This window comes from Scomber scombrus, chromosome 6, assembly GCF_963691925.1.
Source record: "Scomber scombrus chromosome 6, fScoSco1.1, whole genome shotgun sequence".
Taxonomy (NCBI): domain Eukaryota; kingdom Metazoa; phylum Chordata; class Actinopteri; order Scombriformes; family Scombridae; genus Scomber; species Scomber scombrus.
The window spans coordinates 4,049,314-4,073,205 of NC_084975.1; the positions used below are offsets into that span (position 1 = coordinate 4,049,314).

At 39.4% G+C, this 23,892-nt stretch overlaps 2 protein-coding genes across 2 annotated transcripts in view; one reads left to right on the forward strand and one right to left on the reverse strand.

Annotated features, from left to right (window-relative positions):
- The window catches only part of LOC133981642 (transcription initiation factor TFIID subunit 4-like), a 34,232-nt gene extending 31,420 nt beyond the window's left edge, over positions 1-2,812 (reverse strand). The window contains exons 1-2 of the mRNA XM_062420444.1: positions 1,546-2,812; positions 32-198 (exon numbers count right to left, since the gene is read on the reverse strand). Coding sequence (XP_062276428.1) covers positions 32-198; positions 1,546-2,812 — 1,434 coding nt within the window. The remainder of the gene's footprint in view (positions 1-31; positions 199-1,545) is intronic.
- Positions 2,813-4,013: 1,201 nt separating this feature from the next.
- lsm14aa (LSM14A mRNA processing body assembly factor a) lies at positions 4,014-22,593 on the forward strand. The gene is given in 12 exon segments (XM_062420505.1): positions 4,014-4,314; positions 7,554-7,751; positions 7,893-7,955; positions 7,958-7,993; positions 9,956-10,075; positions 11,550-11,924; positions 12,893-13,072; positions 14,207-14,399; positions 14,540-14,578; positions 16,363-16,603; positions 17,864-18,807; positions 18,872-22,593. Coding segments are annotated over 11 exon segments (1,590 nt in total). The 5' UTR covers positions 4,014-4,193; the 3' UTR covers positions 17,888-18,807; positions 18,872-22,593.
- The last annotated feature ends 1,299 nt before the right edge of the window (positions 22,594-23,892 follow it).

Below are 23,892 nucleotides of genomic sequence, written 5' to 3' on the forward strand. Positions count from 1 at the left end.
CTGTGTGCCGTGTTCTTGGTATTAAACCTACCGGACTGGCGGTGGTGACCCGGATGGTGGCCCCGGCCGTCGGTGTCCCGGGTCTCTGGGCGATGTTGGCCACCGCTTGGCCTTGCTGCGTCTTGGCCTGCGCCTGAGCCAGGACCTGCTGAGGCACCATCACCAGCTGGCCCGTCTCCGTCCGGACCAGAACCATACCTGACGGGAGAAGAGGAACGACATCATGAGAGTGACAGAAACACCAACGACACATCTCTTTACTGATATGATGACACACAGCCTGCAACGTGGGCGTACGTACTTACACATGTGGATATAGGAAGTTATTAAGTGGACAGAAATGAATAGAGAGAATAAAAGATCATGAAAATAATGTTAAGTTAAAGCTCAGTTCGGGTTCAATCATCAGTTTCTATAACAGATAATCAACCAGTTATGTTTGAAGAACCCAGAAAGTCTTTTAACAAAACATTCCTGTTGTTGTTAAGATATTTCCAGAGTCCTCAAACTCTTTTCTGAACATCTGGATAAAAAAACAAGATGTTCTCTGAATGATAAAATATTTAAAATAGCGAGTTTCCCAAGTTGTGCCTCTGTTTCTGAATCAAAACAAAGATGGCAGCCTGCTGTGCTGACTACCTGGAGAAAGAAGCAGAGTCACAACTTGAGAAAAAACAGGTGAAAAAATCAAATCTGTCAAATCTTTGCATCCAGATGTTTAGAGGAGTCTTTTAAAGATATTGAACAGAACTTTAAAACAGCAGGAAAAGTTCTGTTAAACTACATTCTGGGTTTTTCTAAACATCACCACTTAGTCATCTTTTAAGAGAAGCTGATGGTTGCATCTGTGACTCGAACACAAGATCCACAAACTGAAGCTAAAGTAACGTTAAGCCCCTCTGTGTTCATCTCATGCTTTAACCGTTACACCCTCCAGTCTCAGAGCAAAGCATCTGATATGAAAATGATAAAAATGTGATGTTTGAAAAACCTCGTCAGAAGATTGTTTAAAACACATTTCCTGCTGCTCTCGTATTTCTTCTTCAAAACATTCCTCTTAACTATCTGAATGTATTCTTCACTCATGTGTGTAATGTCTTTACTCTTTGTTCCCTGATGCAAACAAACACAGTTGCTGAGTACGACACGTCCACGCTCAGCTTATACAGCATGAAAGTAAAAAGACAAACCAAAACAAATAAAACATGCCTTCAATAGTTTGCAAGAGTTTTACACACAAAAAAAGAGCGATGAGGTGTCAGTTAGAGCTACCTGGATTAAGAAACACAAGCTTAGAAAACATGTTAAAAGTTTGTGAAGAGTCTGGAAAGAGAAGAGAAGAGACCAGCAGGAGCTTTTTGTTAAAGCACCTCCTGGGTATGTATTTGTAGGTAATCCGATGTTTTAGCTTTTGTGACTCAGAAGTTAAAAAACATTGAGAGGAGACAAACTGAGCGTGACCTCAGCGTGCATGCAGAGCCACGAGAGGTGACATCACCCCACCACAGGTGAGGTGACAGTGCAGCATCCTTGTGTCAAGCTCACCAGGAGGCATGGTGAAGCCAGGAGGAAGCTGGATGGTCGTCTGCTGCTGAGGCCGGACCGCCAGCGCGGGCTGAGGGGCAGCCGCTCTGGTGGTAGTGGCCACCAACCCGGGTCTCTGCTGCTGGATGGAAGTGGCCACAACAGGAGTCCCGAGCGGCCTCACCACAGCCACCGCGGGCTGACCAACCCCGTTGACCGCAGGCTTCACCCCACCACCAGCAGCAGCCAGGGTGACAGTAGCCTGGCCTGGACTGGTCCCAGTCTGAGTCTGGCTGATGGTGGTCTGGACTGTAGCAGACGGAGGGGCGCTGGTCAGGATGACAGAGTTTCCAGAGACCGGTTGGCTTGACACCAACATCTTGGTGTGCATCAGAGGGTTGCTGTGGTTCATGACCTGAGACGTGGATGATGGGGAAGGTGCACATTGGGTCACCAGCTGGCCACCCTTGGGGTCCACCCCGTTGTGGGCGACGCTGGTCGTCGGGCTGGGGTGCCTCTGCACAGCTGCAGCAGGAGACGCCACTGAGGACTGAGGTACAGGGAAAGTAGGTTGTGAAGCCATGGATGCGATAATAGAGGAGCCGCCGGCACTGACAGCACTTATTACAGTGTTGGCCCCGGCTGGAGGAGTGACAGCGGGCGAGTTCACCAACTTCACGGCTCCAATGTTGCCGTTTAAACTTTGTAATCCGGGAGAAGAAGAAGAAGAAACCTCCGCAGCGGGGACGGTGGCGGTGGTGGTGGTGATGATGGGACCCGGAGCAGCCCGGAGGAAGCTAGCAGCGGGGACGGTGGTGGTGGTGGTGGTGCTGGGACCCGCAGCAACCCGGAGGAAGCTAGCAGCGGCGGGCTGAGAGCTCAAAGTTACCGGTCCCGGTACCGGAGAGACAGTCGGAGGAGGAGTCGCTCCCACTGTGTGTAGACTCGCTCCGGTAGTGATCACGGCCCCGGCGGCGACAGAGGAGGCAGAGGAGGTAGAGGAGGTGAGTGCTCTGCCGGAGAGAGGCTCCGCGGCGCCGGGCTCCGGGTTTAACCCCGCTCTCGGATGCCCTTGTTGCGGCTCCACAGACGCCGCTTGATCGCGCACTTTCCCTGAGAGCTGAGTGGCGGCGGCCGGAGCTGCCTCCCGTTTCACGTCGGAATACGAAGCAGCGGGAGCCTTTCTGTCGCCGAGTTGTGATTCCAGAGAGCCAACTAAGTCGCTTACTGCCTTTTCGTCCACCTCATTGAAGAGCATGTCCTCCAGTAGGTCGGAGGCTCCCGCCATCTTTGATGTTGGACCGTTGTGCAAATCGTATTTTAGAATGTACGCATGCGCGGAGGATCCGTGTTGTTTTCGAGCACAGAAGCAGAAGAAATAGATCCGAGATACAATCATGTGCTTATGTTCTACACCATTTATAATCCGTTCCTTTTTTTAGGTTGAAAACAGTAATTTTTCGACTTCCTAAAATTTGATTTAAAAAAATAAAATTAGTTAAAAAATACTATTGTGATATTTGTACAAGATTTCCCTCTGAAATGTAGTAAACTGGAAATATAAAGTAGCATCGAACTTAAATAAAGTATAAGTACCCCGAAATTATACTTAACCCTTACATACTGTTCACTGTTTTTCCCCCTCATATGTAGACCACTTTAGACCATGCAGGAGGAATAGATGAAAAAACAGTGATCGCCCGTGGAGATGACGAAAATAATAATAAAGGAAATTTGAAAGTTGGAAGGACATGTACCCCCTGTCCCCAGTGGAAATAACGCCCCAGCATTTACTCAAATACTATACTTAACCCCCTCACATACTGCTCATATTCTGACTTATAATTAATCTCTACACCAATTCACATTCATAAATTCCCCATCAGTCCATTAACCCTGTAACCAGGGGCTCAACCACCCCTAAATTTGATCTCAGCACCCCTAAAAATAAATAATGTATTATTTTTTTTGTTTTTTTCTAAAAAAAAAGTTCACTAGCTATATCTAAAATACAGGAAATGGGATTCACCCCCCCCCCCCCCCCCCACCACACACACACACACACACACACACACCAAAGTTACACCCTTGAGTAAATAAATATCCTAAATGTAGTCACTCTCCACAACAGTGTGATGATGATGATGATGATGATGATGATGGAGAAAGAGGATGAAGAGGATGATGCTTGGTGCTCTTATGTCCTCCACAGTGATGGTGATGATGATGATGATGGAGGAGGAGGAAGAGGATGATGCTCGGTGCTCTTCTATCCTCCACAGTGTAATGATGATGATGATGATGATGGAGGAAGAAAAGGATGATAATGATGAAGAAGATGATGATGATGATGATGAAGAGGATGAAGATGATGATGCTCTTCACTTCTATCCTCCACAGATCTAGTTTTCACGTTGGACCGTAAAACGCGCGAGATTATGATTTCTCGTTAGCCCCCCGCGCGCGTTACCAGCCTGCTGTCGGTGCTATGGAGGAGGCAGAGGTAGCCATGTTGTAGAAGAAGAAGAAGAACAACACGAAGAAGGAGAAGAAGAAGAAGAAGAATCTTGGAGGATCTCTCTCTCTATTTCTTGTGTTTGTTTTGTTTTTATTGTAGAGAAGAAACTACTACTTGTTTTTTTTTTCCCCCCTCCACTCCTGCCGACACCATGAGTGGCGGGACACCTTACCTCGGGAGCAAAATCAGCCTCATCTCGAAGGCCGAGATCCGCTATGAGGGGATCCTGTACACCATCGACACCGAGAACTCCACCGTCGCACTTGCTAAAGGTAGCTAAGCTAAAGCTAAGCTAACTAGCCCCGAGCTAATACTGCTTTAAAGGTCCATAGTTATTAAAAACAAAACCTGTAATAAAAATGGGGTTTGTCACAGTATGGATAATCCGCTTAATCCATTAAAGCTAAAATATATACATTAGTTCGTAAGTGTGGAAGATTTAGTAAAGGTTTTAGCGTTAATTTGCGAGCGTGAGCTAACAGGCTAATGTCGCTGCCATTATCAAGCAAAAAGCTAAGATGCTAATTATAATGTTACTTTATGTCATGAGGAGTTTAATAGCATTATTTTATATAATATATCTAATACAGTATATGCAGGAATTAAATCACATAGCTGCCCTTCTTATGCTTTATGTTTTGTTTTATTTTAGGTTTCTTTAGGTCTGATATTACACATGGCATGTGTGTATCTGTAAGTTATAGACCTGCTATTCTGCACACTTTTTAATCTCATAACACTTTTTCCTTTTATTTGTAACTATTTCAATTAAAGCCCGATTCATACTGGACTTTTGAGGCTATTAATTATAATAATTTATTAGAGTTTATAAAATCTTAGATGGTAAGTGCAACGTCACATTGGTCAAATGAGGAGTTAATAGCATTATTTTATATAATATATCTAAAAATGTATCTGCAGGAACTAAATCACATAGCTGCCTTTTTTATACTTTATTTATTGTGCTTCTTTAGGTTATTTTACGTCTAATATTACACGTGGCATGTGTCTATCTGTAAGTTAAAGAGCTGCTATTCTGCACACGTTTTATTCTCTTAACACTTTTAAAGTAAAGCTTGACTCATTCTGGACTTAAGAGGCTGATTATGATACTTGTTTAGTTTATAAAATCTTGGATGCTTATTGCAACGTCACAATGGTCAAATGAGGAGTTTAATAGCATTATTTTATAAAATATATCTAAATATGTATCTGCAGAAACTAAATCACACAGCTGCCTTTCTTATACTTTATGTTTTGTTTTATTGTAGGTTGTTTTAGGTCTAATATTACACATGCCATGTATATTTTATACTTTATTTATTGTGCTTCTTTAGGTTATTTTACGTCTAATATTACACATGCCATGTGTGCATCTGTAAGTTACAGCGCTGCTATTTTGCACGCTTTTTAATCCCATAACTCTTTATTTATTTTTTAGCTTTAGGCTGTTTTACATGAGATATTAGACGTGACGTGAATGTCTCATCTGCACACTTTCTGATCTTGTAACAACGTTTCTTAAATATTTTAAGTGAAGTCTGACCCACTCTGGATTTTTGAGGCTGACTAAGAGTTTATAAAAATGAGTTCATCCAGAAAGCTAATAGCCACGTTACTTTCGGTCAGAGGAGACGAAGAGTTTAATTACAGACATGAAAACGACAGAATAAACTGAAAGCTAAGCTATGCATGCATGAAAGTCTGTTAAGTGTTGACCTGAGTTTAAAACCTGAGTCAGCTTCGTTCAAGCAGCCCCTGCTGTGCTGCAAACGTTAGCTGAGGAGATAATGTTTATGTAACGTTGACTTACTGACTGACAGGTGTTACTCCTCACTGTGTCATCAGTTTCTTTCACTTAAACGAAACCTTGACATCTGACGTCAGAGAGCACGCTCATCTTTCCTGGTTTAGTACCAGCTTATGACACCAAAGTATTCACTGAAATATCTGCTGGTTTTAGAAGTAATGCAGATTATTGATGAGGTGCAAACATGTTTGATAAGTGAGGTACAGCAGTGGTGGAACAAGTATTCAGATCCTGGACTTAAGTTAATGTACAAATAAAGCAAAGCTAAAGTACTCTGTTATAAGTAAAAGTACATAAGTATTATGAGCGTGATGTACTTAAAGTATTACAGGAAAAGTACATAAGTAGTATGCAGTATTACAGTAAAAGTACTGCAGTATTATAGTGATGTAGTATGCAGTATTACAGTAAAAGTACTGCAGTATTATGAGTGATGTAGTATGCAGTATTACAGTAAAAGTACTGCAGTATTATGAGTGATGTAGTATGCAGTATTACAGTAAAAGTACTGCAGTATTATGAGCGATGTAGTATGCAGTATTACAGTAAAAGTACTGCAGTATTATGAGTGATGTAGTACGCAGTATTACAGTAAAGTAGTGGTTTGGTCCTCTGACTGATATATTATTATTATGACATCATTAGATTATTAATAGTGAAGCATCAGTGTTAGAGCAGCATGTTACTGTTGTAGCTGCTGGAGGTGGAGCTAGTTTACACTACTTTATATACAGTTAGCTAGTTTAGTCCAGTGGTTTTAAAAAGCTGCAATACAGTAAAATGAGTTTATAAACTTTCCCTTTACTCACTTACTCATTATATCCACATTACTGATGATTATTTATAAAAAAAAATCTCATTGTGTAAATAATTTGAGAAAGCAACAATATTTATCCCTACAGTGTTGTTGTGATTTTGTCAACAGAACTGAAACAATTAGTTGTTTAATCATTAAGTTGATCAACAGGAAATTAATGTAGATTCATATAAATGTCCTAAACTATTCACATAATAAGTAGTTTTTTTCTTTTTCCAACAAAAGAGCCAAATGTTTTCTGGTTGCAGTGTCTCAGTAGGGATGATTTGCTGCACTTATTTGTCTCAAGTTATAATAAACTATTAAACTGTAGTCTAGGGAATTAAGGAAGTGTCTACAGATCTCTTGTTTTGTCCACTCGGCAGTCTAAACCTCAACTTCATATTTAGTTTAATATCACAGAGGACGAAGAAAAACAGAAAATATTCACAGTGGAAGGTGTAAAAAAAAAAATGAACGCAACCAGTTTTACTGATAAATATTCGGTCACATGACTTATGGATTCAGCTTTAGACATCACACTGGTTTGTTTGTATCTACTGTAAATGCCAAATTAGAAAATAACTGCACCAAAACTGAAGCTTTGTGGTTTTTTATTCTATTGACGCCACAGCATTTGATCATCATGATTGGATACGACTCAAAACAGATATGATTATGTATTTTATTAGAGTGAAATGAACCTTTCAGCCTATAAAATCTGTGCAATTTAGTTTGAAATAAAACTTTACAACATCAAATAAGCACTGAGTGTGAATTAAAACATGAAAAATGAAGTAAAGCCCGTTTAAATTATATATTACTGCACAGATTTAATGTCGCACCCCTGATTTAGTAGATATTTGACCTGTGATGCTAACCTAAAGCTGTATCTTCCCTGTCAGTACGTTCCTTTGGTACGGAGGACCGCCCCACCGACAGGCCCATCCCGCCCCGAGATGACACCTTCGAGTACATCATCTTCAGAGGCAGCGACATCAAGGACCTGACTGTGTGCGAGCCCCCAAAACCAACATGCTCTCTCCCTCAGGACCCCGCCATTGTCCAGGGTGCAGTCTCACCTCCGCCTGCATGGTTGTAATGTTTATATGTGAAGCTTTTCTGAATGTAACATGAACCACCTCTCCTCTTCATCTTCCTCTTCCTCCTCCTCTTCTCTTCCACAGTCGTCCATGAGCACAAGCTCCTCGTCTTCGGCTGCGACGGCCCCGACCCCGTTCCAGTCTGCCGCTCCTACGGCCTCTTCAACCGCGCTCCGGTTCCTGCCTACAACCAGTCAGCACCAGCCCCCTGGTGTCCCCCCAGTTTGGACCCGTTGGTGTCGGTAAGCACAGACATGTTGGGTCATAATGCGTCTTAACTGTGGAGGGAGAAGCTGTGCATGACATCCAAGGGTCCAGGGTCTTTTCATGGCTCTTGTAACACGAAAATCATGCAACAGAAACTGAGGAGGTGTTGAGTCGTGGCACCAGTGTGACTTAAATCACACAAGGCCTTCACCTCCTCCGCTACATGTGTTAATATTACTCAGGTTGTGCCGTTTGCTGAGTGTTTTATGTTGTTGTTTTTTTTGCATTTTGCGTCAGAGGCATCATACTGTGTAACTGAGTATTACCTTCACAGAGGAGTCGGCGATTTAATAGTATGGCTTTCACCTTTTCCCAAAAATCAAGTTTGAACGAAATCAAAAACGTGCACTCCCCTCCCCCGCTTAAGCCAGGTTTAGGTTTCTATTTAGGAAGTTTTGGGGTAAAATTTAGGAGGCAGGAGGAACACAGAGTCGATCTCAAGCCTCACCCAGGAATTTTTCGGGTCCGCACACAGTACAGTACACACCCCGAGGCAGGAACTCATTTTGCCCCCCCGTAAAAGTTCTTGGAGATTGTCCTTCGGGGGGGGGGTTCCTGCTACGTAGACACGCGCCAATAGAAACGGCCCTAACGGCTGAGACGACCAGGTGAGAGGACGTTCCTGTAGATTTCCCGTCTCCTAAATTTTAACCGGAATTTCCTTTAATAGAAACAGGACTTATGCTACTAGCTTAGTTTAAAGAAAGGGTTAGCCAAACATACAACAGGTGAGCTGATAGTGGAGTCGTAGAGCGCCCTCTGCTGGATCACACGGAAAACTACTTCAAGTAATCCGATGCTCAGACTGCAGCCAACATTTTAAACAACTCGATATGAACTTTTTTTAAAAACCTTTTTTATGATTAAAAAGTGACAGCCCTATTTAATAGATTAAAGAACAGCAACTTTACATTACTGATTGCTTTTAGTATAAAAACTTAAATTTCTAAGATCTTTCTGGCTATTCAACTATGCACAGTTTTTTAATCATGTCTAAATCCATCAGCTGCACACTCAAAATTGACTAGCAGTTATTATGCAATCGGTCTGCTTTTATTAAACCTTATTTTATCATTTTACACACACATAACATATACATTTAAACTACGCTTAGATTGGGTGTGCAGAGTGGATTTTGGACACGCTGGCAGCTATTTGTTGTTGTTTGTGGTGTCTGGTGCCGCCTTTCAAACATCACATCGAGAGAGGGAGAGAGAGAGAGAGAGAGGGAGAGGAGAGAGAGGGAAGAGAGAGAGAGAGAGGGAGAGAGAGGGAGAGAGAGGGAGAGAGAGAGAGGGAGAGAGAGGGAGAGAGAGAGAGAGAGAGAGAGGGAGAGGGAGAGAGGGAGAGAGGGAGAGGAGAGAGAGAGAGAGAGAGAGAGAGAGAAGAGAGAGGGAGAGGGAGAGGGAGAGGGAGAGGGGAGAGAGAGAGAGAGAGAGAGAGAGAGAGAGAGAGAGAGATGTGTACACAGTGATGCTTTAGCAACACATTTAACCCTTTACATACTGTTCATATTCTGCACCCTCGCAGTATGTTGTGGGTCATAAAAAGTGTCAATACCAAATTTTGAACCACAGATGTGTTTAGAAAGCATCAATAGTCGATCTGACTGATCAATAAATGTGATTAAACCTTGATTAATGTTTCAGAGAGCAGAGAGAGTGTATTTTTTAGCTTTTACACCACTAATCAGCTACAATCACACAATATCATGTCCTATTTTACCTAAGACATGAAAATATAACATAGCAATAATGATTTAAATGTTATTCTATATTGAAAGTGAAACTAACAAGAACTTTATGGAGCTGTGGGTGTTTTTACAGCTGTTAAATTTGACCCGAACAGTATATAAAGGGTTAAAGCAGCATTTAAAGGAACCAGGGGTCTTATTGCTCCTCAATACTCTGAATATTCCTGCTGTTCCTCCCATACAGGACGATCAGTGCCCTCCTTTGTGAGCAACACGAGCTCAGCCGTAGCCCAGGCTCAGAGAAGCGCTGTTGGCTCTGCTCGGCCCTCTGACTCGAGCTTTCTGGGTAATCTTGTAACTGAAGGTAAAAAAAGAAAAAAAACCTGAATGAAGCAGGTTTTTTAAAAACTGGGTGGTACTAAATGACTAAAATTACACTCAGGTTGAAAATTCTGCACGAATAAAAAAGTTAACTTTAACTTAGAAGCAAAATCTAATAAGTTACTCATAAGATTACTTATTTTCTTTTTTGCAGTGTTCAGTTTTTCACATTTTACTCGTATGTTTTTTAATCTCAAAGGTTGAGATTAAAAACGACGACACAGACATAAAAATACCTCCAGTTCAAGTATTGAGTTTCTTCACGGCTCAATCTAACACCTAACCTACATCAGTGACATCAAACATATGGTCCGTGGCCCAGAACCGGCCCACCAAGGCGTCAAATCTGGTCCACTGGATAACTTTGCAAAGAATGAATTTGCAGTAATTCCAATTTTTCTGCTTCTTCAGAGGTTTTTTTTTTTCCCCACTCTGACCACGAATACAATTATAAAGAAATATAAGAATCCAATACAAACATATTATAGTCATATTTAAACCATTTATATATTGAACAGTTTCTGTGCAAAATAATGTGAAAAACCTGAGATATAACATGATTGAAATTGCTCAATTTTCACATTAAATATATATTTTTTATATATTATTTACGTATGTGGCCCTTTTGACTAAATTGAGTGTGACACCCCTGCTCTACATCATAACCCGCATGTCCTGTTAAATCAGATTTTCTTCTGGTAGGTTTTAAAGTCTTTCAGATTTTCTTCTGGTAGGTTTTAAAGTCTTTTGTAAGATTTGAAGCCGTTTAATCCTCCAAGACGAACATCCACTTCAACCTGGTTAAATTTAGAAATCAAATCACATCTGTCCCCCTCAAAAACACCATCATTTCTAAAAGACTTTCCAGAGTTTATAAATGTCAACGTGTACGAGGAGAAAACTGATGAGCTGCACAGTGAGAGTCTGTGGTCCCTCCAGAGCTGCAATGGTTAATAGATTAATTGATTTGTATTATCTATAATACTCAAATAAAAAAAAAAAACATTAACACATTATTTCAAGGCCTCCAGTTCCTGAATCAGACCCACATCCGACCCTGGAGGAGTGAGAGCCAATATTTAAGAATAAATGTGAATATTTTCTGTTATTTTAAGTCTTTATATGACAGTAAATTTAATATATTCTGGTTGTGGACTGTTAGTTGAGACAAAACAAGACACATTAGGTTGCATCTTTTGGTTTCACTGTTTTCTGACATTTTATACGTGTGCAAAATCTTGATGTTTGACTCCTGCAAAGAAGTCAAAGAAGAAGAGATTTTCTCCAAGTGCTTGTCTGTAAGCACAGGTTGAGATAATGAGCCCAGCTTGGTCCCTTTAAACAACCTGACTGACTGTCTGGATGCTGCTGATGGTTTAATCAGTGATATAAAAAAAAGAGTCACAGTGAGCGGCCTGATCCACTAACCCTGACCTCTGTCCTCGTCTCTCCTCCAGGCCGCAGCAGCCCCAGCCTGGACCCTCTGCGAAAGAGCCCCTCGCTGGAGCAGGTGATCCAATCGGCGTCCGCTCCGTCGGCCCCCGCCGCCGCCTCCGCCCCCACGGTTCCGGCCCCAGGACTCGGACGCAGGAGCCCGGCTCACGCCCGCACCGCTCCCTCCGCCGGCCAGAGCATCCAGAAGACCCACCACCACCACCACCACCAGCTGCAGCAGCAGGACGGCATGGACACAAGGAGGGGTGAGCCTGTCAGGGGAGGCCGAGGCAGCAGCCAGGGCTGGCCTGCACCCCGAACCATCTCAGCCTCTCACATCAGTGCAGTAGATAGGGCTTCCACTGCAGGGCTTACCCACTCTATCTTTAGCCACTCAGGTGAGACCTCAAACCAGAGAACAGCACACTGCTACGCTCTGTGCTGCTGTCTATTTCAGTCAAGAGTCTTTGTGTGTTTTTATTTGTTAACGTTTTGTTCCAGAGGTCCCGCATTTGAAAGCCCGTTTTTGTCTGTGAAGGTAGGACAACAACTAGAGCGCCACCAGGGCTGTCATAGCTCATGACTGTTGCCGTTTTTTTTGTTATGGAAGACTAAAAAAAAGGACTCTGCTATTCCAGGCACAGATCCAGTCCAGAAAATCCCCAAACCAGAGAGCGAGCAGGCGCGAGGTGAAGGCAGGGATACCAGTAAACGTTCCACAGGTTAAACCCTCCCTCCTTCCTCCTCCTCCTCCTCCTCCTCCTCCTCCCTCGTCGTCTGCTCTGAAACCATCCTCAACAGCCTCGCTCCATGCTCATTAAGACTCTGCATGCCTTTTCCTGTCGGACAGTGGAGCCCATACATACTCTCATCCTCTACAACCCGTCGACCCCCTCGCCCCCACCACCACCACCGCCACTCCTCCTCTCTGACATGTTTTTCTTTGCTAGTGAACATGTGTGCAGATTGACATGCTGTTCATGTCAATGGACTCGAGGCGATGATGATGATGATGATGATGATGATGATGATGATGATGCCGCCTCCCCTCTGTGCTGTGGTGGTGCTGTTGTTGCTATTTTTTTTTTTTTGGTAGTAACTGAGAATGATGTAATGCATTCTTCTCCATGTTGGATGTGAATTTTTTTAACATCTGAAGCCAAACTGCTGTTTTTTTAACGGCACTTTGCTCTCCGTTAACTCATTTTTGGAAAAGTGGATGTTGTGCATTAATGTGATTTTGGTTTCTGTGTTGTAGTTTTTTTGGTTCTTCATTATCTCTTCAAACTTTTCTTTTTTTATATATTAAAATAGCAGCTAATGTTTTTGTTTTTTTTACTCTTTTTTTTTTTTTTTTGTTCTGCAGCTCCAGGCGCACCCGGTAACCGGCGCGGTCGAGGCGGCGGACACCGCGGGCGAGGACGCTTCAACGTACGCCGAGACGGACCCATGAAGTTTGAGAAGGACTTTGACTTCGAGAGCGCCAACGCCCAGTTCAACAAGGAGGAGATCGACAGAGAGTTTCAGAGCAAGCTGAAGTTGAAAGGTAGCAGTGTGTTTTTAGAAAAAGAGCTTCAGTAGTGGAGGAAGAACTCGGATCAACTAGATCAGGGGTGTCCAAACTATTCCACAAAGGTCCGTAATGTGGCTGCAGGTTTTCATTCCAACCAATCAGGAGCACACCAGGCTTGAATCATTTAATCAACTGATCTCAGTCTTCAGACAGTTGATTGGTTGAATCATGTGCTCTTGATCGGTTGGAACAAAAACCTGCAGCCACATCATGGCCCTTTGTGGAATAGTTTGGACATGCCTGAACTAGATGATGATAACGTTATTTTTATAACAGCTTTCATACAAGAAATGCAGCTCGAAGGGTTTTACAACAAAATAAATTACATACACCAAGTGTTTCACATTAAAAGGGCCTAACATGAGCAAAGAGCAATGGGGAATAAAAGTGTTATATGATGGAAAATAGAAATAGTATTAATTTGAAATAGTAAAAGTAGCTAAAACATAGAATAAATAGAATATATGAAGTATAATACCATATTTTAAAAGAAGGTTAGTAGTGCATCAGTGTGGAGATGAAGCTAATTAAAGGCTAAAGTGTAGAAGGGAAATGTTTTGTTTTCTTTAAAAATATATTTAACAAGCTGTTATTAGTTAGAATTTTTTTTTAAACCCAGAATTAAAAATAAGAGAAGCTATTATATTTTAGGGCTCGGGATAATCAGACTGTAATTAAATGTAAAACAAAAAAAGGAAACTAGATGTTAAATATTGAAATTACTTTATATTGTCAATTTAAGAGCAGAAATAGATTTATATCTTAAATATAGATTTAAGATTTTTTGTTGTCACTTTTCTTCTCAATTTCACCTCAATTTAAGTTTTTGCTTTTAAGCTTTTTCTGGATTTTAAATGACATTTAAGTATAATCAAAAGTCCTAATGTACAAAAAGTATTATCAGCAACTGTCCTTCCCTCTTATAAAATGAATATCTTCTAGTTTTGGACTTCTGGCCGCACAAAACAGGAAGTTTAAACATGTCAACAATCAAAAAAACTAAACAGTAACTTTGTGAAAACAGCTTTATACTCAAGTTACTCATAAATGTACTTTAGTAAATATACCTGGTTACGTGTTAATCGTGACTTGTCTCTCGTTACTCAGATGAGAAGACTGAGAAGACCGAGAAGCCGGAGAAAGCGGTGAACGGAGAGGATAAAGGCGACTCCGGTGTCGAGACTCAGAACAGCGAGAACAACGCAGAAGAAGGAGAAGGGGGGGGCGACCCGCTCGGCCCGAACTGCTACTATGACAAGTCCAAGTCCTTCTTCGACAACATCTCCTGTGACGACACCAGGTACGAGAAATCCTCCTCCACTCCCAGTTAGAGAGTTATATCACTGTAACTGTGTTTGTAGTTCTTTGACCTCACAGGACTCTCACTATAAGATACAATAAAAGAATAAATGATAAACCCTTTTCTCCTTTTCTCTCCAGGAAAGCACTTGACAAGTCTGGAATCACAGGGTTCCCAAGGTAAGAGTTTATCTCGTCATGTAGAAGCAGAAGTTTAGATTTAGACGACTTATAACAACCATCAATGTTCGTTATGAATGATATGATGGATTCGTCTTAATCCTGAGTTTGGCAGTTATTATTATAACGTACTGTTTTTGCCTTTATTATTAATTAAAAGTTAGTGTTCCCGAGCAGGATATCAGATTTATAGTCAGGTGACATTGATCATACATACGTTTACATGCACTTCAGTAACTGTAAACCAGCTTATTTCTGACATTAATAATAATAATAAGAAGAAGAAGAAGCTTAATTTATAGAGCATGCTTTACAGAGAGAAATCAAAAATACAATACAATAAAACAACAGCAAATAAACAAAATGTAGGATGCAGTGTTTTTTTAAATCAGGATACTTCTACCTCCACTGCACAGATTTAATCATTTCAGTTTTTAATATGTTTCCTGATTTCAGCTTTTATACTAAATAGCAAGAGACACCTTTTTAATTTCATGTTTTGATAATAAATACTTTAATCTTCTCTCTTAATAAACATTGTTTTTGCAGCTCTTACTTTTGATTCTTGACATCTGTCGGACTCGTTTAGGTTTAGGGGTAAAATTAACTTTGATGATGTTTTAAAAGTGTCATTAAAGGCTTTCAGTAATACTAAGAGAACATCATTTCTATTATTATTATCCCCTTTTTTTGCTGGTGGAATAATGTCACAGGAGTATTTTATTAAATGGTTTAGTTTAGTATATTGACGCGTTATGAAATACTTTAAAGGACAGGTTCACAGTTTTTTTTAAGTCTGCTTTAAACCAGCAGTCAGGTGTCCATATGAGCAGTAAAGAGGTTTTTTCCCCTCTCCGTAATCATTCCTCCTGTTCATACTGACTATTAAAACCTTCAAATGTGCTTTCAATGTAAAGTGATGGAGGACTAAATCATTATAAAGTAGATGATCAGCTTCTATTGAGCTTCATCAGTGTGAATGGAAAGGTGCTTCAGCATTCTGCACACAGGACCTTTCTCTTGTTCCGAAGAAGGATTTTCACAAAAAATGTCCACCTCGAGCAACTGAGAACACTCAGTTTAGCAGGAAACGTGGCTCGATTAGCCAATACCTGCACCAGAAACCAGGTCCCACCTCCATGAGGGTTACTGTATATGCTTCAATTGATAAAAAGCTCTTGAGCAGGACGCTTTAATAGTCTTAAACCAGCAGTCAGGTGTCTATATGAGCAGTGAAAGATGTTTTCCTCTCTGTAATGTTTCCTCCTGTTCATACTGACTATTAAAACCTTCAAATGTGCTTTCAGTGTAAAGTGATGGAGGACTAAATCATTATAAAGTAGATGATCAGCTTCTATTGAGCTTCATCAGTGTGAGTTAGTCATATCAAGTGATATCTGACACATTTACAGTGTTTATAGCATCAGATTCCCTCTTAGTGTTTCCCTGTTGAGCTGTGGTGTAACCATAGTAACACAAAGACTTTGCTACTAAAAACACTGTAACGTTGAAACATAGAAGATGAAGATTTGACTCATTTTGGATAAAACTGAAGCTTCATATTAGCTTCAGATCAACTTTTAAATAAGTTTTATTTGCACAGAAGGAGGACTGTGGGTTTAGTCCTCCATCACTTCCATTATAAACATTATGAAGGGATCTTCTAATGGTCAGTATGAACAGGAGGAATCATTACAGCAAGAAAAACATGGTTCAATAAACCTGCACATGGCTGTTAAGACAGACTTTAACTTCCTCCATCATGGTGTTTTTTTCTCCTGCAGGGAGCGGAGGCAGACCTGGGCAGAGGAGAGGCGGATGAATGCCGAGACATTCGGCATCCCTCTGCGTCAGGGTCGGGGCCGCGGAGGTTACCGTGGACGTGGTGGTATGGGCTTCCGTGGGGGTCGGGGTCGTTCGGCTAGCCGAGGATCCTTCGGTCCACCGCAAGGAGGCGGAGGCTTCAGGGGAGGATACAGAGGAAACCAGGCCGGACGAGAATTCGCCGACTTATCAGCATACAGGGTAAAAGATCAGTTAAATGTAGCTGTGGGTGAGATAGTGGGGGAGAGAGGAGGTCTAGAAGAAAGTAAGGGGGTGTAACTTCAAAATTAATGAGCAGGTCTCACTTTTTAATGTTTAATTAAGGTAAAAACAAAATCCCTCAGCTCTTCAATATTCTTCTTATTGCCAACAAGTGCTACTACGACGACAACATATTTCCATACTTTCCTCCTTTACTCTCTCTGTGGCTTTTTAGCACGGAGCCCATTGGTTCCTACTGGAGGAATAAATCTAAATAACACTCCACAAATAAACAGTGTCAGGTTTACAAAAGGATCGCTTATTTCCTAACACGGGCTGCTTCTGTTCGGGTTTGCTTTTAAACAAACAAACAGGAGGAAATATGTTGGGAACTATTTAAAGCAGCTGTTTTATACATATTTGGTGCTTCAGCAGGACTATGTGTGGGATTTAGTTTAAAATGAACCACTGTGTGTTTATAATGGTGAAGGAAAACATTACCAAAGACAACTGATGATGTTTTTAAATAGTGTTTTTAAGGAGAAGTGGAACTAATAATTGATCAGTTGAAAATTAATCAATCAATCGTTCTAGCCGATGTTCTTAACTGTGAGGATTTACTGCTTTACTGTGTCGTATGTGACAGTAAACTTGAACATCTTACATAATGAATTACATCATTTTTGGCATTAGGAAATCATTTATTATTTAATAATTTATTTAATAATCAAGAAAATAATCAACCAAAATGAAAAATGGTGGTTGCAGCTTTACTGCACAGAGGAAAGCATATACATAACATTATAATAAATATGTTTTTCAAGAAGAAAAATGTACAATATAAACAAGCAGAGCTGTTATTAATGATTATTTTCATTAATCATTTAATCTGAAGACTATTTTCTCTCATTGTTTGTCTATAAAATGTAAGAAAACTGTGAAAAATCTTTTTAAATGTCGGATCAGAAGAAAGAAAAATCCACCTGAGTGGACATGTGAAAAACTCAAAAGGGAGTTCAGATATCTTTTAATGCTTAAAAAGAAATAAAAACACTTCCTGACTGAGGTTATCATCATGCATGAAAGGGTTAATGGGAAACACTGCAGTCAGTCTCCATATTCGCAGCTTTTTTTAAACTTAAACTTGAACAAAACTTAAAATATCAATTAAAACATTTAAACTATATTTCACTTCTAAATATTTGTTTTTTCTTTTGTCATTCCCCCGCTCCCCCCTTCTCTCTTTTCCATTTTCTCCAGAAGGACAACAAAGTGGCAGCATAGTCCCAATGGGAAGAACGCTCTACAGACAAGGTGCAACGCTTGGAGAAAGAAAAAAAAAGGAAAAAAAGAGAGAGAGGAAAAAGAAAGAAAGAAAGAAAGAAATCGTTTTTTTTGGTTTTTTTTGGGGTTGCTACTCTTTTTTTGACTTAAAAAAAACAAAAAAAAAAGAATGAAGATTGTGTACTTAGTTGTATATTTGTCACCAGCACTGGGTAGACTGCTTGAATGCAACTTTAACTTTTTTTTTTTTTTTTTTTTCCATCTTTCAAAAATGATGGAAACAACAAAAACGTCAACAACAACAACAACAAAAAAAACAACAATGTCAGAGAGAAAGAAAAAAAAAAAGCCAATCTTTACAAAATAAATTCAGATTTAATTATGTATAAATGTTATAATTCAGAGGGACTGTTAGTTTTTTTTTTTTTTTTTTTTTTTTTCAATGATTTATCTTCTCGGCCCCTTTTCCTAAAAAAAAAAAAACCTGTATTTGATAATATTTTATTAGCCGTCGAGGGTCGTCCACGTAAGTTCTTGACTGTGATGCTCACTGACATAGCTTTATTTGGGGAGGGGGGGGGGGGGGGGGGGGGGGGTTGGTGGGTTTGTCCTATTATTATTATTATTATATATAAAGTAACTTCAGCACCAAAATTAGCCCACAGGGTCTCAGTTACACCTTTTTCTCTTAACATGTATTTTTCTACTATTACACACCTTTATTCATCCTGTTATCGTAGTCAGCCCGCTCTCTCTCTCTCGCTCTTCGCTCGCTCAATCGATCCTTCCTTCCTTCCTTCCCTCCTTTCCTTCTTCCTCCAGTGGCAGCGTGCTCGTGATTTTTTTAGATCATCTCACCCCTAAACAACACTTTGTCGCCGCAGCTTTTTCTCATCTTTTGTTCTTCTTCAGTGTTTACAGTTATGTCAACAGCGTAGGTTCGATATCATTGAAGATGTTTCACTTTTCTTTACTGAGTGTAAGGGGGAGGGGGGGGGGTCGTAGCCGTAGCCGTCAGCACACGTGTACTTCTCTGGTTTATCGTGGTAGTTTTTTTCGGGGGGTTTAAAAAACAACAACTCTCTGTCAACAAGCTATAAAATCGGGGCTGTGAAATAAAAAGATGGAAATGAAAAGAAAGTCAAATTTTTTGAGGTGCTATCGAGAGTTTTTTAAAGTGTAGAAAGGCCACATGAAGGTGATCGCACTGTTTTTTTCCCCCCAGATATATTATCACTCAATCATACAAATATTTACTTCTTTTTTTTCTTCTTCTCTTCTCTTTTTTTTTGTTTGTTTGTTTGTCGGGCTGCTTCATCAAACACACTAATTTCCTTCTAAAAGCATCTTTTTCGGACATCACAGAAAAATCTACACAAGCCATAAAAGTATAAAACTCACCTGTTCTCATTTATTTTGAACCACCTGTTACAAGTAAACACCAACAAACTCAACTTTATGCCACTAACTTTGTCCCGCGGCACTGCATCGGTGGTCGACAGCCCGCTAAAAGCTACAGAAGTGATGTCAACTATAGATCTTTTTTTTTTTTTTTTTTTTTTTTTTTAGAAGAACGAGCTTAGCTGTCTGGGTGTAGCAACATAGTTTCTTAGCAATATCATACTTTTTATTTTTTATTTGTTTGTGAGGTTTACGAAGGATTTGGGTCTGATGTATTATGACTGATTTAATCTGAAGTCATATTAACCTGGCATGATTTAAGTACTTATAAATTTAAAAAAAACCTCTTTCAGTGGCATTTGTTTGGATCCGATGTGGTTTAAGAAATGTTGTAGAGCTGCACTTTTGCGATGTTGGGAAAAAATAATGCTGTTTTTTTTTTTTTCCTCTTGATAATCTGTCCTGAGGTTGTTTCCTGCTAATGGAAGATCACAGTAAATGGCTCCTCCTCCCTCCCCTTTATAACAAACTGGAGTTTAAAAATAAAATGGAGATGATTTCAGGAGTATTCGATCTGTTCAGAGCTCGGTCGGATCCAATTTTGAGATCTTTGGGAGTTTTCCCATCTGAGAAAAGTCAGAAAACTTGAATTTGACCTCATTTTCAGCACAAATTATCTTCTTTCTTTTAAGTTCTGGCTTTTCTATCAGTTTAAAATCTACAAAATCTTCATAAAGATCCTGCTTGACCCAGGTCTGTTTCTCCAGATCTCCAAATTTAGTGGAAAAAAAAGCAAAACTACCTTTAAAAAAGTACTTAATTATGCTCAGGAAATATAGAGGAAAATATATTTCTCATGTTCCCCTTAATGCTAGAGAATAACAGTTAACATCAGGGGTTTATCGCTGTTATCGTAGCTATTCTTTTGCATTAAAGCACCAAAAAGCACACATTTGTTTTTACTTATGTGAGATTTAATCGGAGCCTTTAGAAAAAACTTGAGTTGGACACAGCAAGAAAAACCTGCATCCAGCTGCAGAGCTGCAACACCAACATGTGCGGTTTAATATTAAAAGCATGTTTTTGTATGGAAGTTGAAGGAAGTCACCAGAATAAACAATGCACTTACAGTGTTTAATCAGTTAACAAGTGGATTTATTTATTTTTACTGCTTATAACTTGTGTTTCAATGATTATAAAACTCCAAAGTAAAATAGGAAAACATCTGTAAAAGAAAGGAGGAAAAAAAAAAAGCTTGTTAAATTTGCAAATTGCTTTAATTTAAATGTGAGATATAAAGTGAATTTTAACAAATGGACTCGTATTTAATCTCATGGCTCAATTAAAATGATCACAGAAATATTAAAAGCAGGTAAATTTAATTGTGAGAATTAAAAAATTAAAGGAACTCACTAAAATAAAATTAATCTTAAAAAGCCTTTTGTGAGTATTACTTTTGCAAATCCATTAAAAAAAAATCACATTTATTCATCATTTAAAGATAGAATATGCAAATTTAAACCTTTTTATAAACCTAACTTAATTATATTTCTACTTTGGGTTTTGAAACGCGTAATTTACTGACTGTCTGATAACCTTTTTTCCTTTTTTAAATTATCAGTGTATTAATTATATTTTGAGTGTTTATTAAACACTGTAATTATTCTGGTGGAACACTTTTCAGTCGTCTTCAGCCTAGGAAATAATCAGCAGCACATGCGTGTTCTCCGTTACATACATGTGCTGTTAGAGACTGACGATGCTGCGGCTCTGCGGTATAAAATATAAAATATATATAAATGTCAAACAAGCTTCAAGATTTTTCACTTTTCTTACTGTGTCCAAACTTAAGTTGGTACTTTAATCCAGGACAGAAATCTTTATTTTCTTTGTTGTTTTCTTTACTCCTTCTTCTTCTTCTCTGTTTGAAACATTGCAGATGATTATTCGGGGGAGGGGGAGGGAGGGTTTGGGTTGACATGACTTGATTGCAGCAGTGGTTCTCAACTGTTTTTTCAGGCGTTGTGAGCGAATCGGAGCAGCAAAGAAAGAAAAGTCTACATTTAACGAGACTTCAGTTTAAACTAAGTCAAAACATTTTTTTTTACTGAAAACTTAGCAGCAGGGCTGGATCACCAACGGGGAACAGCTGCCCCAACCCCCGCCCTCCTTAAACCCTCGTGGTAGTTTCACGGTAACTTAAATATAATTGAGTTTATTCAACCCTTAATGCACCATTTAAAAACTGGAATCATAGGGGCAGCCATGTTTGGTTTAAACCCAACAAGAGTTTCCTTTTTTAGAGCAGAGCTGGAAGCTAGCAGTCCCCCTCCAGTTTCCAGTCTTTATGCTAAGCTAAGCTAACCAGCTGCTTGTTGTAGCTTCATGTTGAGCGTGTAGAAACGAGATCGAGAGGGGGGGGGGGGGCTAAATCTGAACATCTGTCTTTAACCACATGTTGAACTTTTGCTAGTTTTTAAAGCCTTTACTAGTTCGTGCTGACATGGTGCGTTTTACTGGATAAATTGGAGCTCGAGCAAGTTACTAGAAGCTAATTATTAACTCATACATATATATATTTATAAATATATATATATATAGTATACAGACTGGGAGAATTAGGGGGGGTGTGTGTGTGGTTAAATAGCCCCTGGTGCGTTAATCCAGCTCCGCCTGTGTGTAGATTTTTCCACATTTTATCAAAAGCTTGAAGGCACATTCTCTGTTTCTCTGAAGCAAACGAGTTGAGAACCAGAGTTGCAAGTGTCTTATGCATTATCTGATTTAAAAAGAAGACTAAAAAGACACTTAAGGAGGGAGGAGGGGGGGGGGGGGGGTATTTTTTGGGGGAGGTATGTGCCTGGATTATTAAAGGAAGCCGTGTAGTTCTTCATGTCAAGTTCTTTTTGACCGGTGATGTATTGAAATGCACACAAACACTACATGATGCTCGTGTAAGTCGGTCGCCACTAAATTGGGTGTGAGGAAAAAAAAACAAATAATTACTAAATAACTGTTCATTCATATATTTAAAGAAAGAGAAAATTGCCATGGTTGTTGATGCAATAACTGGAAGAAGAAGAAAAAAAAAAAGGAGCAGGTGGCGGTTTGAGCATCTAGAGGTGGAAAGCAGACGCCGACCCGCTTCGCTGGTCGTGTTTTCTCTGCTAAATTCTGCTTCTGGCTTCCTTTAACACTCTTTGGAGTCACAGCCACATGTTTAGTGTTTGAACCCAGCATGGCGTCCTCCTCTGTGGACCTCAGCGGACTGGGGTTTTTATTATTAAGAGCAAATAAACAGTTGTTGATTACTTTGTGTCGGTCTCATCTCTTCTTCTTGTTGCTTTTTTAAAGGGAGAAAAGAAATCTAGATGCCTGAAGGTTTTTTGGTCTGAAACATTTAATCTTAATTACAGACAGTATCCTGGAGTCTTATCTCTTATCTATTCACATTTAAATTAACATAACCTGCATTACTGGTGCTAAATGCCAGAGTGCAGGACAGTACAAGATTTAAAAATGTCAGTAAAACCATGACAGCATATATTTAACTACTATTATATTATTTATTGTTCCTTGTTCTTTTTATTGATACTCTTTCTATTTGTGCTGTCCACTTTGATTAATTAAGGAATATCTTATCTGAAATCACTTTACCTGCACAGAAGCTTTTCAGTCGAAGGCACCAATTTCATCTATAATCTACAATTACTAAAAGTTTTTGGCTATTAATTGTAAAATAGAGGATTTGAAAATTGAATCACAATATTCTTATTTTTTATAGGTTCTGTATTTAATCTTTTAGATTGTCTTAAATTAAAATGATTACAAAAATGTTAAAGGTGGAAAAGTAATTGTGACAAAATTAATAATAAAAATGAACGCAGATGGTAAAGCCTTTGTAAGACTTACTTTGGCATATCCATTTATAAATCACATTTATTCACATTTAAAGACCGAATAAGAAAATACAGTTAATTTGCAGATTTAAAACTATATAAATCTAACTTATATTCTGAGGGTTTTGAAAAGCTTAATTTATTGACTGAAAGCTTTTTTAAATGAGAAATGTTGTAATTCGCTATAATTAAACACTAATTATTCTGATGGAACACTTTTCATTCATCTTCAGCCCATAAAATCTAAAACATAATCAGTATACGCATGTTGTCCTTTACATACATATGCAGTTTTTTTCTTCTTTTTTTTTTTTTACCAGTTTCTGCATTTCACTGAATAAATTTGAGTTTGAGCTCAAGAAAAATGTAATACAAAGAATATAAAATAGGAGAAATAAGAGGGTATGGGCTGTTAAATAGCCCCTGGTGTGTTAATCCAGCTCCGTCTGTATGTAGATTTTCCACATTTTATCGAAAGCTTGAAGGCAAACAAGTTGAGAACCAGAGTTGCAAGTATCTTTTGGATTATCTGATTTAAAAAACAAAACAGACACTTCAGGAGGGAGCAAAGGGGTTTTTGGGTAAGTGACCGAAGCTGTGAAACATCTTAATTACAGACGGTATGCTGGAGTCTCTACAGTCTTTAGGAAAGATTATATCTATTCATATTTAAATGAACATAACCTGCATCACTGGTGCAGAGAG